The 15,536-nt window shown below is 45.1% G+C and overlaps 1 protein-coding gene across 2 annotated transcripts in view; it reads right to left on the bottom strand.

Moving 5' to 3' along the window:
* Ptprt (protein tyrosine phosphatase, receptor type, T) overlaps window positions 1-15,536 on the bottom strand; it is a 775,250-nt gene that overhangs the window by 58,552 nt on the left and 701,162 nt on the right. The window contains exons 17-18 of one of the 2 annotated variants that reach the window (XM_005392501.2): window positions 9,941-10,036; window positions 7,313-7,400 (exon numbers count right to left, since the gene is read on the bottom strand). In XM_005392501.2, the coding sequence (XP_005392558.2) occupies window positions 7,313-7,400; window positions 9,941-10,036 (184 nt within the window). The remainder of the gene's footprint in view (window positions 1-7,312; window positions 7,401-9,940; window positions 10,037-15,536) is intronic. The other variant, XM_013518366.1, reaches the window with a different exon arrangement.

Raw genomic sequence — 15,536 nt, 5'->3', positions numbered from 1 at the left:
GTGTCTACTGATTTCTGTGGTATACATACTTCCTCTGTGACCAGATTCATCTTATCAACACAGCCTTGGCCGACCTAAAAATTCCTGAGAACTTAACAATCTGCTTTTGCAAGCTGACATGAATCAGCTACATCACACCACTGACAAGAGATCGTACCCTTGTCATACCCCACAAAGCTTCACATGATCTGATGGTCTAGAACATACTTCTCTCTCATCTGCTCCTCCCCACACAATACCCTGATAACTTCAGCCTTTAAGTTGCTCAAATGCATTCTATCCACTCTGGCCACAGGGCCTTGGTATGTGCAAAGGAACATGCCCATCCAAACTGACAGTTGACTTGGATTCCGTATTCAAATTCTCCCTCTCCTCATAGTTAACCCATGGCCATACCTGTAAACCCAGCCTGTCCTGTTCAAGATGGGCCACCATGTCTTGTCTTCAGTAGGAAGAAGCTAAGGGATCGGCGGTGCTGGGAAGGTAGACATGAGGCCTAACATGCCCTATCCATCTGGAACAAATTATTATCTTCCCTGATCACTGACTTACCCAACTGTCAAATCTATCTTTGCAGACTTGCTGGACCTGGTATGTTGTAAGAATCAACACAAATATATAAAATCAGTTTTGTTATTATTCTAGATCAGTGCTACTCCAAATGTGGTCTCTCCACCAAGGGGATCAGCAACTCTTTAGAAATGCAAATTCTTGGCATCCACTTTGGACTTTCTGAATCAGAAACTATGCAGTGGGACTTGGCACTGTGTGTTTTAAGAAGCTCTTCGGGTGACTGTGATTACACTCAGGTTTGACTGTGCAAACAAATGTTCAGTTATTTAACATCCAGTTGCCCTGCATGCTCAATGTAATCTGTCTTGGGAAGCACCAGAAGATCTTACTGGAACTGGACCGTGATACTAGAGCCCCATCTTGAGCCAGATGGCAAGGTACAAGAATTTCTCCATGTGGAGACTGTACGATGTTCCAGGTACCATTCTGGAAGCTGTATGGATACTCTGCAACTTGATTTTCAGAGTCAATCCTAGAGGCATATAGCAGTATTCCATTTTGTGGAGGAGAAACTCAAGGCTCCAAGGAGTTTAATACTCAGGAGAAAGGATAAGGTGGAGAGCTTCTTCTCATAGTGGTGTGGTGCTTAGCCCACCTTGAACCCAAGACTCAAAGCCTGCGCTCTCTCCATGCCAGACCTCTGCAGCACCTTCTTCCTACCTACATCACATCATCGTCAACACTGGTCTCTGTCCTAGTCTGGTCGCACACCCACTGCAGAGGAGAGAGTTAAGTTTCTTCTTTTTACAGTTCTGATTCAACGCAAACCACAACTCCCCTCCCTCCACCATCAGATGTAAATCAGTCATCTCAAGTCACATTCACTTTAAAGAGGTGGGGCTGGGGAGAGAATATCATTTGGATATTTGATGTTCTTTCTTCCTGTCTTCTGGGTACTGAGGAGGGGACAGGAGAGGGGCAATTTTTCTGAGAAGAGATTTGACTCATTACAGTGAATCATACAGCTGAAAAACCATTTCCTAGAAGTATTGGAAATGTTAATGCCATCATCCTGCACGAGTAGATTGGGAGGAGGCAGATAATTCTGCTGAGACTGCCTGGGCACCTCATGGAAGCTAAAGGTCTGCACATTCAATATTGATTGAATTACCATTTTCAAGAAAGAGGGTGGATCGGGCACAACAGACACAGCCCCACACTGAGCACACCTTCTTGTTCTGCCAAATCCATGCTGGCTGAAGATGGGAAGCTCCATCTGCAGGGCACCATGAGCAGCTTCTCTAACCTTTTGGGGTGGGGAAGAGTGCAAAGAAGAAGCACTGAGAGGCTTAGGGGGGAAGCGGTCTACCGGATGTCCCTTCTTGCATCCTTGGCAAGCTGCTCAGGAAATGCCCCGCTGAGGCAGGTTTCCAAAGGAAGAAAAGGAAGTTTCTTGCAGGTATTCCCTAAGTAGAGCCAAGGATTTGGTACAAATAGGTGACTTTGGAGATGAGCTCCAGAAACAGAAAGAAGGGAGCAGGAAGTAATATATTTGGTATACCAAAAGGAAGGAACCCCACAAAGGTGTTCGATAGTTGCCACTCGATGGTTGGGACACTTAATCCTGCTGGGGAGCTCAGGGACAAGCACAGAACATGTACCTCCTAGTTATTCACCTAGGAGGAGAGGGAACTGTGGTACACCTGCTCATCACAGTCACTAAGTAAAGGTGGACACTTAGTTTCTTTGCACTTCTGGCCTACTGGTACCTGCAGGCAGACAAACAAGGCTCAGTACCCAGAGCAAGGCTTCAGGAAGAGAGACACAGGTGTTGACAGTTGGACTTAGGGTCAGACGTGGAGAGTGTTGGGGGATAGGGCAGGGTACCAATGCTTTCTTTTGACTCCTTTTGCCCAGAAAAGAGCCACCCTTGGAGATGGCAAAGGAACACAGAGGTAGAGAGTCAGGACAATGGACAGTAGAGAGTCAGTAGAGAGTCAGGCAATGGACAAGACATGCCTTTGGTTACTGCTACTGTCTCTTTAGGAATCAGCACCACCTGCTTTGAGAAAAGACCTCTGGGTTTGTTTTGAAGCTGAGTTGCTCTCTGGGAGTGGGGTCCTCGATGCACACACCTGCCCCCCTCTTTAGAGAAGAGAACACCTTTCTGAAGAGCTCATCTGAGGTTGACGCCTTATCAGGCCTTTTTTTTCCCTAAAAGCATGGTTGTGGCTTTATGTAGAGAATTTCTTGGCAAGGACGTGTGGAACCCTGGAAAGCAAAAACCAGAACTCTTGTCTGGTCATGGCTGTCCTAGAGACTTTCTGTGGGACCTCTGGCAGGACACTCTACATCTCTGGGTCATCTCTCCTTGCCTATGAACTCAGATGCTAGACTTAAATGTCTACGACTCAAGTGGCCACCCTACATTCAGATTCTATATTCATTCATCCTAATTTGGCCTCTCTGCCCAGAGATTTGACCTAAAACCACCTCACAGATGAGAAATTGAGGGTCAGAGAAGTGAAGGGAGCTCGTTAAAGGTCCTGTTCAAGGAAAATGATAGAACTGAATGTGAACTTAGGTCTGCCTGACCTCACATCCTCACATCCAAGACTCCAATACATCTGAGCCCCTTGATGGAAGGGAAAAAGAAGTTCCTGAGACTGTGCCGGATGTGCTATGTGCCCTCACATCTGCTCTCTACTTCCTGCCCCTGGCTCTGCAATCTGAGATGCAGATCTCTATCGACAAACTTCCAACCTTGGAAAATATAGACATCCTTACAGTTCTCCTTCAGTAGGTCGGGGCTGGGCATTTCTAACAAGTTCCCAGGAGGCCAACAGAATTACATCTCCTCTGCTTCTGGTTGGGCTTCGCCAGTGAAAAACAGAGGAAGAGGAGTGGGTAGAGAGAAAAGCCCAGGCTCCCTTTGCTGGGGAAGCCACAGAAGGTCACACCTGTGGCCAGGTTGTCTCTCTTTTTCTGGGTCTTGGGTTCCCTTCCTTGCAGTATCCTTGGTGGCCTGGGGTCACATTTAGTCCCAGAGCACTGCTCTGTCTCTTGCAGAGTCTTTACTCCTAGACCACACCTTTGTAACGCATCTCTGGGTCATTTCTCCTCAAATTATTCTGTGTGAGGGTCCTATCTATTTCCTGCTGTGATCACACCTGATCCCAGAGGGAAAATTCATTTTATGAAATTTGCAGCCCCTGCCATCACTTTCTCTCCTAGCATCCCCTCCTTTCTTGGTCCGAGAAGTTTTAAAGCTTCCATGTGGGAAATGCCTCCTTTCTTGGTCCAAGAAGCTTTAAAGCTCCCATGTGGGAAATGCTTGGCATGCTTGAAACTTCCTCTGGCCACAGTGTCTGCCCTGGAGCTACCTGAAAGCAAAGGACTCTTTGTTCTCGTTTTCCCCATTCATTTCCTTCCCTTTCCCTCCCTCTCCAGTCCCACTCCCTGAAACCTATTGTCTCTATTACTACATTCTAAATAGAATCATTTGGAAGAAAGGGGTGATTTTGCCAAGGTTCCCTTTCACTGTTTCATTTGTAGGCAGTGCCCTCCCTCCTGCACTTCCCCCTTAATCTTTTCTGTTCTCCCTGGCCTGGGCCTTTGTCCTCTGTTCTGGCCTCTGGGTGCTCTGGGCTCCTTAAGATGCTAATCACACCTGCTTTTCTTTTTGCACCAAGAATATTTCTATTTATCAAGGCGCGGCAGGCTTTGCCTTTGGGAGGGACGCATACAAGGGCAGGAACACTTTCCATACCTTAGGGCTGTTTCTCTTTTACTTTTCTCATTTCAATTCTAGGAGTTCTTTCTTTCTTTCTTTCTTTCTTTTTTTTTTTTGGTTCCCTTTATGTTTAGTGCTGCTTTCTGAATGTACTGGTTACCTGGCACTGTCTCTTGGCTTCTAGTACCCAGGGCAGACCTGCACTATCCCTGATTTGTTGCAGAATCACTGACCCTCACATCAGAAGCGAGAGTGGAGTTTATTTACACCTATCAGGGTAATGTTATGAAGGTACTTGAATTCTCTCTGCCTCCATTTGAATTTCCCCAGGAGTAGGTATAACACAAGCATTCCAGGGCGAATAGTTTCTGTAGGAGCGGGAAACACCTCGTGGAAAGCAGGGAAGTGAGACAGGAAGAGAAGGCAGCTGAGAAAGGGTGAGTTTCCAAGCCTGCTACTACATGGGTGACTGCAGCCTAATTCCCATGGAAACTCTACGAAGACATGGAAGGGCAAGTGAGCTGGGGTATCCCAAGGTTGAGGGCTTCTCACAGGGGTGTTGATTCTTCAGCATTTGCGGGCTATCTTGTGCCGGGGTAGAGCAGCTTTCCTCTACTGTGGAGAAAGTCCTCAGGCAAAGAGATATAGTCAGGGAAGAGGTCACCCTGAGAGTCCTGTCAGTGCAGACCCAGCAGCTGGGATTGAGGCTTCCCAAGTGCACCCTGGGAGCCTCGCGTCTGACCCCACTCCTGCCCCATGACACCCCTGCCAGCTGCATGCTGTTGCATAGTGAGGTGGTTGGGCTACGGGACATGGGGGTGGGCTCAGTGATGGAGCTCTGCTTTCTCCTTACTCCCTGGAGCCCTGCTTCTCAGGAAGACCTCGCAGAGGGGATGGTGTTTTCCTTTCCTCCCTCCTGTGGTCCATTCCCTACTCTCTTCTTGCTTGCTTGAATTTACCCTTCAGAGTGTGGTTTTGATCTAACCTTCCATCCATCCTTGCTGAGTGTTCTCTGTCTTACATGGGAAGCAGAAATCACAGTCTGCAGTGACTTCCCCACATGCAGTTTCTATTTATTGGACACCATGTCATACCAGGTTTGGGGAAATAGAAAAGCAAGATGGCCAGCTCTGATGTCATACAGCAGCTATGGCAGGCAATAGGCTGTCACAGTAATCATTCAGATGTGTCTCAAGTCACAATGATGACAAGGGCCAAAGAAATAACATACATTGTGCTCTAGGATTGAATGATGGGAGTCTGACCACATCTGAAGGGTCAGAAGAGTTCTGTGAGGAAGTGAGAACCAAACTGAGAGCTGAAGAGTGAATGGGCCTTAGGAGGGCAAAGACAGGAGAGATGGGTGTCTGGAAACAGAATGTGCAAAGGTCCTGTGGTAAAGAGGAAGCATGGAAAGCTCCTGAGTGACAGCCAGTTCAGCTTACGTGAGGAGGCTGCCATGAAGCGCTGTGATGAACCTAGAGAAATGGCTGAGGGTCTTGCAATCAGGAGGACTCAAAAGGGAAGAAAAAGTATTTGAAGAGTTTTTAGTTTTGAAGATGACCTTTGACTTCAGTCAGGGATTTGGGAGGCAAAAAGTAGGGCCAAATTGGACATGGAGCAACTGGGAAAAAGGTTTGACAGAGTTGAGGAAATTGCTGGTGGTGGCTCAGGTAAAGATGAGTTGTGGAGACTCAAGGAGATACACAGTCTGGCTTCCAATTCCCGGCATGCTTCACATTGGCTTTGCCCTAGAGATGCAGCCCCGCCTGCCTGTCCACATCTTGCAACGTGTCCCACTTCCTTCACGGTGCTCCAGTGATATTTTTTTTCATATTTGGGCAGCATCCTTAAGAGGAAGACACTGTAAAACCCAATTTACAGAGACAAAGACGAGGGGCTGGGGATTTAGCTCAGTGGCAAAGTGCCTGCCTGGCAAGCACAAGGTCATGAGTTCAATTCCTGGTATGGGAAGAAAAACAAAAAACTAAAACAAAACAAAAAACAGAGACAAAGATGAGAGTCACTACCTATTGTCACACAGCCTATCATTTAACGTGTCCTATTTGGACTCACACTCTGGCAGGAAGAGTGAGTAAGTGACTTGATATTTAGGGCACAGTAGGTATTGTACTTGAGCAGATAATACTGGGGACCAGTCAGAGCAAGATCCACCTGCCCTGGAAGCAGGTATTGCATCTCCCTGGGCCCAGCATAGGAAATGTTTGGAGGAAACCCACACATCATAAATCTTAATACATGTATGCTGACTGTTCGAATATCTCTCTCCGACAATTCACTTGCAAGAAATCTTGCTGTCTGCATTACTATCTTCTAAGAGACAAATTATAAATGTTTTCTGATTAGCTTCACCATTCATAGCCCATTCCTAAATCAGCACAGGAAACAGCTAAGCTAAAACTTCTGCCTCTTTCTTCCTTTACAATCTGCTTGTATCTTATTCTTTCTCCCTCCAAGTTTTTTTATAGGCATGTCTAGACATTCAAAACCAAACAAAACAAAACTCTGAACGATGCCAGAAATTGTCACACACAGCCCCTTCTCCCCACTTTGGCTGAATCATGTGACACTGAGATCTGAGAGCAAGGACTGCTCCCCAGGCAATTGGCGAAATGTCAGAAGGTCCAGATCGGCTACACTAAATCAGACAAACGGTGCTGTGCATCCCTCTTCTCATTCACAACACCTACTCAGCATTTTCTCTCAGATAACGTTTTCCTGTCTGTGTTTATGTTGCTTTGAAGGTTGTACACAGCAGTATTTAGCAGTGGTAATACTTGGATGCTACCTGTGTGGGGTATTCAGTTCTGTGATGGTTTTCCTTTCCACCTCTCCTTCCAGAACTGAATAGAAGCTGTATGCTAATATTTTGTTGCTGCCTTTGTTCAGGTTTCTTCACCTTTTGCTGGGACCACCGCAGTAACCTTCTGACCCACAGCTGGAAACATCAAGGATTATTTGATAACAATTTTGAGGTAAACAATAGCTTTTTTGCCCCCGTGTTCACCAAGCTTGATGCTTAGGCTCTCTCGGGAGGGTACCTACAGGATATGATGTTCCCATATCGATTCTTATTGCGATTTTCATCTTCCTTGGCTGTATCCCATGAAGCGGTCTGCCCCTCGGGTAAGGCCTAAAAAGAAAGGGCAGAGTGGTTAGAAGCCAGAGGTGGAAGCTTCATCGACATGGAGATGAAGCAACAAGGGAAGCAAGAGAGGACACTCCGTGTAAAGGGTAGTGTGTCCTTGGATGGGGCCTGGGAAGAACACAGCCTAGTCCCTTCCATGGACTTCTTTCCTTGCTATTTGACTCAACTGTTGATGTCTTTGGTGGGCCATTGGTTCACAGTCTTTCCAGGAGAGAAGTCATTCATTCATTCATTCATTCACTCATTCACTCACACAGATACTTTTTGATCCACTAATATGTTTTGGATACTGTTCTAGGTACTGGGAGTGCAGAGAAATAGATCAATCCCCTTGAGCATTGAATTGAACAGGAGATGTAGTAAATAAGCCAGCAAACACATAATTTTAGACAGTGGAAAATGCTATGAAGAAAATAAAGCAGGATAAAGGGATAGGGATGAAGAATAGGGATTATTTCAGGTTACACAGGAAGTAACATTTAAGTACATTCCTTAATGATGTGAAAAACCTGAGAAAAGTAGGAAGTATTTTCCAAAAGTAGGCAACTGTGAAGGTGTTCAGGCAGCAAACTAGTGGTCACATTCATGGATGAGAGTGAAGTGGTAGAACTAATGGTAGAAACCCCTAGAGAAGATGGCAGAATACAGATACAAGGCAGTACAGCTTCTGGCTAGCAACCTGAATATTATTCTAAGTGTAATGGGGAAACCATGAAAAATTTTGAGCAAGGAAGTCACCCAGTCTGTTGTACAAAGTGCATTATGTCTCATGTATGGAATAAGGCTGGATAAAAGTTAGGAAAGAGCAAGAAGATCAGGAACTTTCTGCAATTTTTCAGGCACAAGATGGTAGCATGGGCCCCTGAACTAAGGCAATGGATAGAAGAATCATTTTTCAGATGTTCAATATTGTTGACTCGGGCTGCCTCAGAAGCAAACTCAGAAGTATGGGTTTGAGTACAGTGGTTCATTTGGGAGGCAGGCCCAGAGACCACGGGTAGGAGGATGGGGAAAAAGGGACAGTCCAGGGAATATAGGGCACGTCAGTGAGCAGGCTACCATTGTATACAACCAGGCTTAATCCCATAGGCACATCAGAGTTGTCCCACCAGAGATGGGACATGTACCCGTCAATTTCGGGTTGAGGACATCCTTGAGAATGCTCTAGCACTTCTGCCATGCTCTGTAGGCAAAGTATCCATATTCTTCCATGCTCTGTAGGCAAAGTATCCCTATTCTTTTATCTTGAGGATGCCCTCAGGTGAAAATCATAGATGCATATAGTCATCAGGTAAGCATGGATGTAGAGGGGATATCAAGGCACCAATATATCTACCAAGGACTGTTAAGAAAAAAGGAATGAAGGCTGACTTTTAGATCATTGCTTTGAAGAAATCAATGGAGAGATGTCATTTCCTTAGGTGTAGAAGTCTGGGGGAGAAACAAGATTGGGGAGGAATAAAATGTTGTGTTTGGATGCTTAGATTGCTTAGCACTGCATACTGTGTACTTTTTAACATATTCAAGTGAGTCACAATAATAGCACTAATGATGACAGCCAAGTTTGACGTGTCTGTTAGACATTCAAGCTGCAATGCTAAGAAGTTAGAAACAGAGGTCCAGAATCAAGGGGGTGGGATAAGATTTTTATCAATCAGTTTAAGAGGACAGCAAACACAGATAAAATAAGCAAACAAACGCACTTGTGGGATGGTTCGTCAGGGCTATGAGCCAAGTTGTCATGAACAAAGAGGAGGTACAGTCAGATGTTTCACAGAGGGGAGGGTGGGCTTTCAATACAGTGGGGCAGCTTTAGCAAACCTGTAGAAGCATGAAGGTCAGACTATGTTTTGCTGACTGTCTCCATTCTGCGTCTAGTGGAACAGGGTGTATGACTTGTTCACGGTCCTTGCTTTACATCTGAAGCTGGATTAACAACAGTTTCAGTCTGCATAGCTCTCTGTCTCCAGTTCAGGAGGGAGGAACTTTGTGGAATGCATCATCCTTGTCTTGTCCATCTTTGCTCACTAGGTCTGCCCTAAATAAGGAGGAGTCTTAACCAGATTGGCTGAAGTCTGGCCCCTCAGCAGGCCCCGCTTGGTGGACAGGCCGTTTGGCATCTATGACAGGTCAGTGCTCATGCATTATTCAAGCTGATCTTTGGGAGGTGGATTTCCTACCTGAAATCCTCTGTGGTAAAAGCAAACCATGTGTCCCAACATATCCCCTAAAAGTGGTATGAAGCCAAGGACAGGATACCTTGAATGTTTTTACACTGATTTCTTGGTAAAATTCATAATGCTGAGTACCTGATACGTCCCAGGGTTTGGGTTGCATTTACCTTAAGGTCTCTTTCTGGCTATATTTTAGAATTACCTGGGGAAGCTTTAAAACTCCTGAGCCAAGGCCTTATCCTAGGGCCAATGGATCAGACTCTCTGGCATGGATCACAGGCATAGACGGTGTTTAAAGCTTTCTAGGTGATTCTAATGTGCAGCCATGACTCTCGCAAACAGTGGATTTACCTGGAGAAATACTTTCCAACGAATCTCCTCTTTGGGTTCTCTTGCTTTGGGACTGTTCCCTCCAATCCATCCTCCACTGTAATCAGAGAGATCTTTCTAAAATGTGAATAGGACCCAGTTATTCTCCTGGTTATTGTCTTCAGGAAAAGTTCTAAACGCTTTAACAGGAGGCCCTTTATGATTTCACCCAAATCCCCTATTAATTTACTTCTCTATTTTGATAGGCAATAATAAGGTGTTTCAAACTTTTTGGACTTCACACATGGCTCTCTCCTCCTGGAAATTCTCTTTCACCTGAATCTGCCTGTAAAATACCTATGTATCTTGCAAAGCATCTTTTCCTTTGCAAAAATCCCTCCATTCACTGTGCTTACTGCATTCTCAGTCTCATAATCTAAATATCTGCCTTCCAACTTGATCATAAGCTCCTCTATGGAAAGTGTAGCATCTTACTTATGATCATCTCTTCAAGACCCAGCTGGCTCTGTGTTTTATTCTTGCTTGAAAGACCCATTTGGAATGGATAAGTGGGTGAAAAAATTCATGAATGAAGTGACTTTGTGCCATCAGAAGACAAAGGTCATGGAATCTCAGAGATATGAATGACCTTAAAGATCACCCGGTTATGTTTCTGTTCACAATGGCCTTCCAGGCAACTGATGAGCTGATCCCAAGCGTCTATCTTGGGTAACCCCAAGGACAGATGGAGGACACCCTCCCAAAGCTTACTGACTCTTTTTTTGGAGCAGACTCACTAGTTTTCTCTTTGCTCTGCCTCCCTGTGTTTTGCCTTTGTCCTTCTCCATGAGCCCCGCGAGAATGTACATGCACCCTCTGTATTCTGACACTGCAGAGAGCTGATGAAGGTCACTCTTGCCACTCCCATAGGTCTTAAATGGTCCCCTGAACATCAAGACTATGCCATTAAGGACACACCCTGAATGCAGCTATTGCTGACAACCCTAAACCTAGCACAACAGTTGTGATGAGTGAGTAGCACTTCTCAGTGGGGAAGCACCCAGGCACCTGCCACAGCCCTGGGAGGGTGAGGAAGACCTTGTGGCCTGTGATGATGTAGACAAACCAGAGGAGGGATGCCTAATAGAGGGCTCAGGAGGGAGTGGTAATGACCCCATAATTGGCAGGCTTTGATCACACATTTATTTCCCTTTCTAGGGAGCTGTAATTGAATAGGGGAAAATCTCCTCGAGGAAAAAAATCCAAGGGGGTACAAGTATGAAAGAAAGACTCATTTCTGTCTTCCAAATGAGGGAACCAGAGGCATTATTTTTACATTAGTAGCTAGTTACAGTAGATTGACCAGGGAATGGTGGCAGTCATTAGGAGCTAATCACATTCTTTTGAAACCAAAATTGCCATCTCATTATACTCATCCATTATCAATCTTTACTTTCCTCTTCTCATTCTCTGCCCCCCAGAGTGTGGAGCTCTAGTTTTACATTTCTCTCTGAACGTGGAAATGTTTTCTACTCTTTGCCAGTGTTGCTTTTCCAAGGTGGTCACTTTTTAAAGTTTTTCAGTCCAAAGATGTATTTGGGGATGGCCTCCTATCTGGAGATCTGAGCCATGGTATTCACAGAATCCTCAAAAGTCAGATTTGAAAGGATGTCTCAAGAAAATTGTAGCTGATTTTATGTATCAACAAAACATGGCCTACAGTTAGAGAATGACCTGTCCAAGAACATGTTCTGGTGATGTCTTCCCTCCTTCTTTCTCTTCTTTCTTTTCACAGAGACCATCTCGGACCGGGCACTCTACTAGGTCCTAGAAATAACGGCAGACACAATCTTGAACAGTTCCGGTTGTGAGAAGGGGCAGACAATATGCAAAGAGGTAATTATTGTTTGTAATGAGTGCTGCCAAGGCAATGAAGAGGACCTGGGTAGATAGTGACTGGGTAAGGGACTACTTAGATGAGGTGGTTCAGGCAAGATCCCTTGGAAGGATGGCCTGTGAGAGTAAGGGCCCTCCTGGATATCGGAGAGCTGGCCAGGCCCTCCCAGCTGGGCCTTAGTGCTCTCCTGCTGAGCACAAATGACCTCACATAACACCAGTAGGCAAGGCTGCTTCTTCATGATAGAAGGAGACCAAAGCAAGACCCTTCTGGAGTCATGGCAGAACACAGACAAAAATATGAGTGCTGCAAACCAAAAAACCTGACCAAACACACCCCTATCCTGGCTGATAAGACTGACTACTACTTCTTTGCTAATCACAATGTTAGCTTTTCCCTGGTCTTCCCTTGTGGTAGTTAAGATTTATTAAGATCCCAAATCACACCACTTCCTGCAGTTTCCGATCTAGAATAAAGCCTCCCTTAAATTGTCTCTCACTTCACCTAGTGCAGCCCACCTTCCGTGAGGCCTTCTATAACCCCCTTCTTGAGATTCCCCATAATCCACCAAGAGGTGCACTCAGCTCACGCCAACAAGGAGTAAGCCCAACTTGTTCAGTTCCAGGTGTGTCCCTGCTGTCACTGGCTGACATAGTGGAGCTGAATACTAAGTGATGAGCAAATGCCAGCCGTGGCAAAACCTACAAAGGAAAGCTCCAAGCTGAGGAGCAGCAAGCAGAGAGGGCCTGGGGTGGAATGAGCTTGCTGTGTTCTAGAACTTGAAGGAGGCTCTCCAGAGCAAAGAGCATAAATGGAAGAGAGGGATAAAGTCACGTGAATAGTATGAGTGCTGTCAAACAATGGGGGCCAGCAGGGGCACTTAGTAAAGTCTTGCTGACCAGTCAGGAGCATGAGCTTTATTCTAAATCAAAGGGAATGCTTAGGGAATATTTTAAAAGAAGGAGGCGGAGCCAGATCCAGTGCCAGCTAAAGACATTTGTCATTGGAACCTTCTCTTCCTCCTAGTTTATAGGCTCACAAATTATAGGATAAAATGATCATTGAGTTCCTGGCCCAGACTAATTTCCCCGGTGATTGCAAATATCTTCCTAGCTACAGATCTGAGGTCCCTGGAGCCAGTGGGAGACTTGGATCACGTGACCACAAGTCACAGGGCTCTTACGTCTTGTGCTGACTGAGCTCACAGGTCTCTGCAGCCAGCCTGTACATCCCCACTTGGTACTTTAATTTTCTGCTGGAACTGAGATTTGTCCCTTTTGTCTGCTTGATTGGTTCCTTCTTCCACTTGTGATTGATCATACTGAGCTAAGGGGGTCTTTTCTGAAGCTTTTAATCCTTCTTTGCACACTCCTCTTTGTACTAATACCTATTTGAATAGTGCCCCAAATAGTGAGACATCAGCATACAAAGCTTCTGAGAACAGCTCACCTCCCATCCAAGGCTGAGGCTGTGCTAGTCCATTTCATTTACCTGTTCACCCGCTAGCCTAGCAGGTTCTGTCAGCTATGATGCCTCCCTTCATGCTCCTTGGCACAACTGTATCCCTGGAGATAATTGGATGTGATATGCCCTGGGGTGCAGCAAAACCAGGCCCAGGGATTGCTGATCAGACAGTTCCTGGCTGATGCTTCAGGGCACAGCTGAGGGTCTGCCTCCTCCACGGCCAGCCAGCTCTCTGGTACTTCTCTCTTGCCTCTGCCCACCACCGAACTCCGTGCAGGGGAGATTCCAGAGTGTCTTCACCAAGAAGGCACCATTTTACCTGGACTGATATTCATTTTTCTTATCAAGAAATATTTCTTGCATCCTAACTACATATGTGAATGAGGGGAAAGATGGGGCTTTGCGAGAGGCAGTAAGACTAGAGTGTCTGAAAGGTTTTTACGGCAAATCGTGCTACTGCTCTGAGTTTCAGTGGATTTTTTTTCCCTAAAAACTGATATAATAATACACATTTCAGGTAAGGGGTGGGGAAGAATTCTAATTCAGAGGAGCAGCATGAGGAACTTTTTTGGCTTTCTTTCCTTAGGTTTCCTAATTTATTGGTATTTACATGATTCTATTCATTTATTAAAAAGCACAGCATGCATGGTACATCTCTAAAAAATAAAATTTAAAATATCTCAGTATAAAAGTATATACCCCACAGAGTATGGTGGTGATTAGCCATTTCCTGAGCTATTGCTCATAGCCTTGGACACAATGCATGGGATGTCCTATGGGTTCACAGACTCTTCCATCCTACTCTTTCCCAAGGATATGACATTAAATCTTCAGTCTACTCCTGAACTTCACTCTATGCCCCCATTTGATCAGGGACATTCAGTGTATTGTCACAAGAGCCAAGATTAGGACCCTTGGCATGGATACCATGGTTCGTTTCAGACAAAGGAAGTTCCTGGCATTTTAATTTTAAACTCACAACTATCTTGAAGCCTGGGGGGCAGGCAAATTGGTCACTGTAGGTAGAGGTACTATGTGGTATGCAGGGCATGGCAAAGAATTTCTTAATCTGTTAGGAGTTTAAAGTGTGGTCTCAATGGAGAGTCATGGGTTTATCCAACACCCACATTTACTGAAGTCCATGGCCAGCTGGTGGGTGGTAAAAGCCACAATGGACAGTTGTGAAGCTTCGGGGAAATATAAGAGCTCCACATTAAAGAAACACCATGCACATGACGTATAGATTTCTACGTATAATATAAACATTCTCTGGAAAGTGACACTGAGTATCTGGAGACAGGAGTACCGTCAGCTATTTCACTGTAAGGTGCTGTTTGAGTAAGTAAAAGTGGTAGTGTCTTGGTAGAGGCTAAACTTTCAACAAATACCACGTGCTGTGCTGAAAAGCACATGCCTTGGGGATTATAAATGTGGCCCGAGGAGTCAGGAAAGGATGACTAATGACGTGTATTCAGCATGGCATCAGGAGAGCAAATATTATTGCGGACCATGTCACTAAATAGGAGGTAATTTATGAATTCTTCTGGTGAAGCTAAGTAGAAAATCAGATTGCAGCAAGATAGGAGTATTTGTCTGTGACAGGAACTTGGATCAAGGCGGAATAGTGCAATGTGTGTCTGTGCGTAGAGTCACAAAGCATCCTTTACAAGGCTCAATGAAAAGATACAGTTTCTTCTAAAAGATAAATTTTAAGCCAATGGCTCTCCAGCTTTGGTAGGTATCTAGATTTCCTCAGGGACTGTGGTAAAATACAGAGACTCAGGATCTATTCTGCATCAGTGAGTCTGTGCCTCAGTCACTTACTAAGTCTGCAGCTGATTCTGACACACGTGACAGTTTAAGCTGCAAATTCCTGCTGAGATTCCATTGGTTTAGGCAGCAAATTCCTAGGGAGATCCCACCTAAAATGTATAGGCAGATGCTCAGTACACCCGGAGAGTCTGCTACACGTGCCTGGGTCTTTTCAGTGTTGGTTTCTTTCTTTAAGAAATGTTGCCCTTTTGTTTTTGATGGAACTATTCTCTTTCAACTATATTTTTATTTTCAGTTGACATATAATTGTGCATATTTATGGTATATAATGTGTGGTGATCAGATCAGGGCATTTGTCACTTCATGTATAATTTGTTTTGGAAATATTTAAAATCCTCTCTGAAATATAGATGTGTTCTCTGTCCATCTATCTTCTCTTTGCTCCTCCTTCCTTCAACCCTTCCCGTACCCTGGTAACCAAGACTCTACTCTCTAGTTCTTCAA

This window comes from Chinchilla lanigera, unplaced genomic scaffold (assembly GCF_000276665.1).
Source record: "Chinchilla lanigera isolate Chin_1 unplaced genomic scaffold, ChiLan1.0 scaffold00044, whole genome shotgun sequence".
In the NCBI taxonomy this organism is placed as follows: domain Eukaryota; kingdom Metazoa; phylum Chordata; class Mammalia; order Rodentia; family Chinchillidae; genus Chinchilla; species Chinchilla lanigera.
This window is presented reverse-complemented; position numbering and strand designations above follow the sequence as displayed.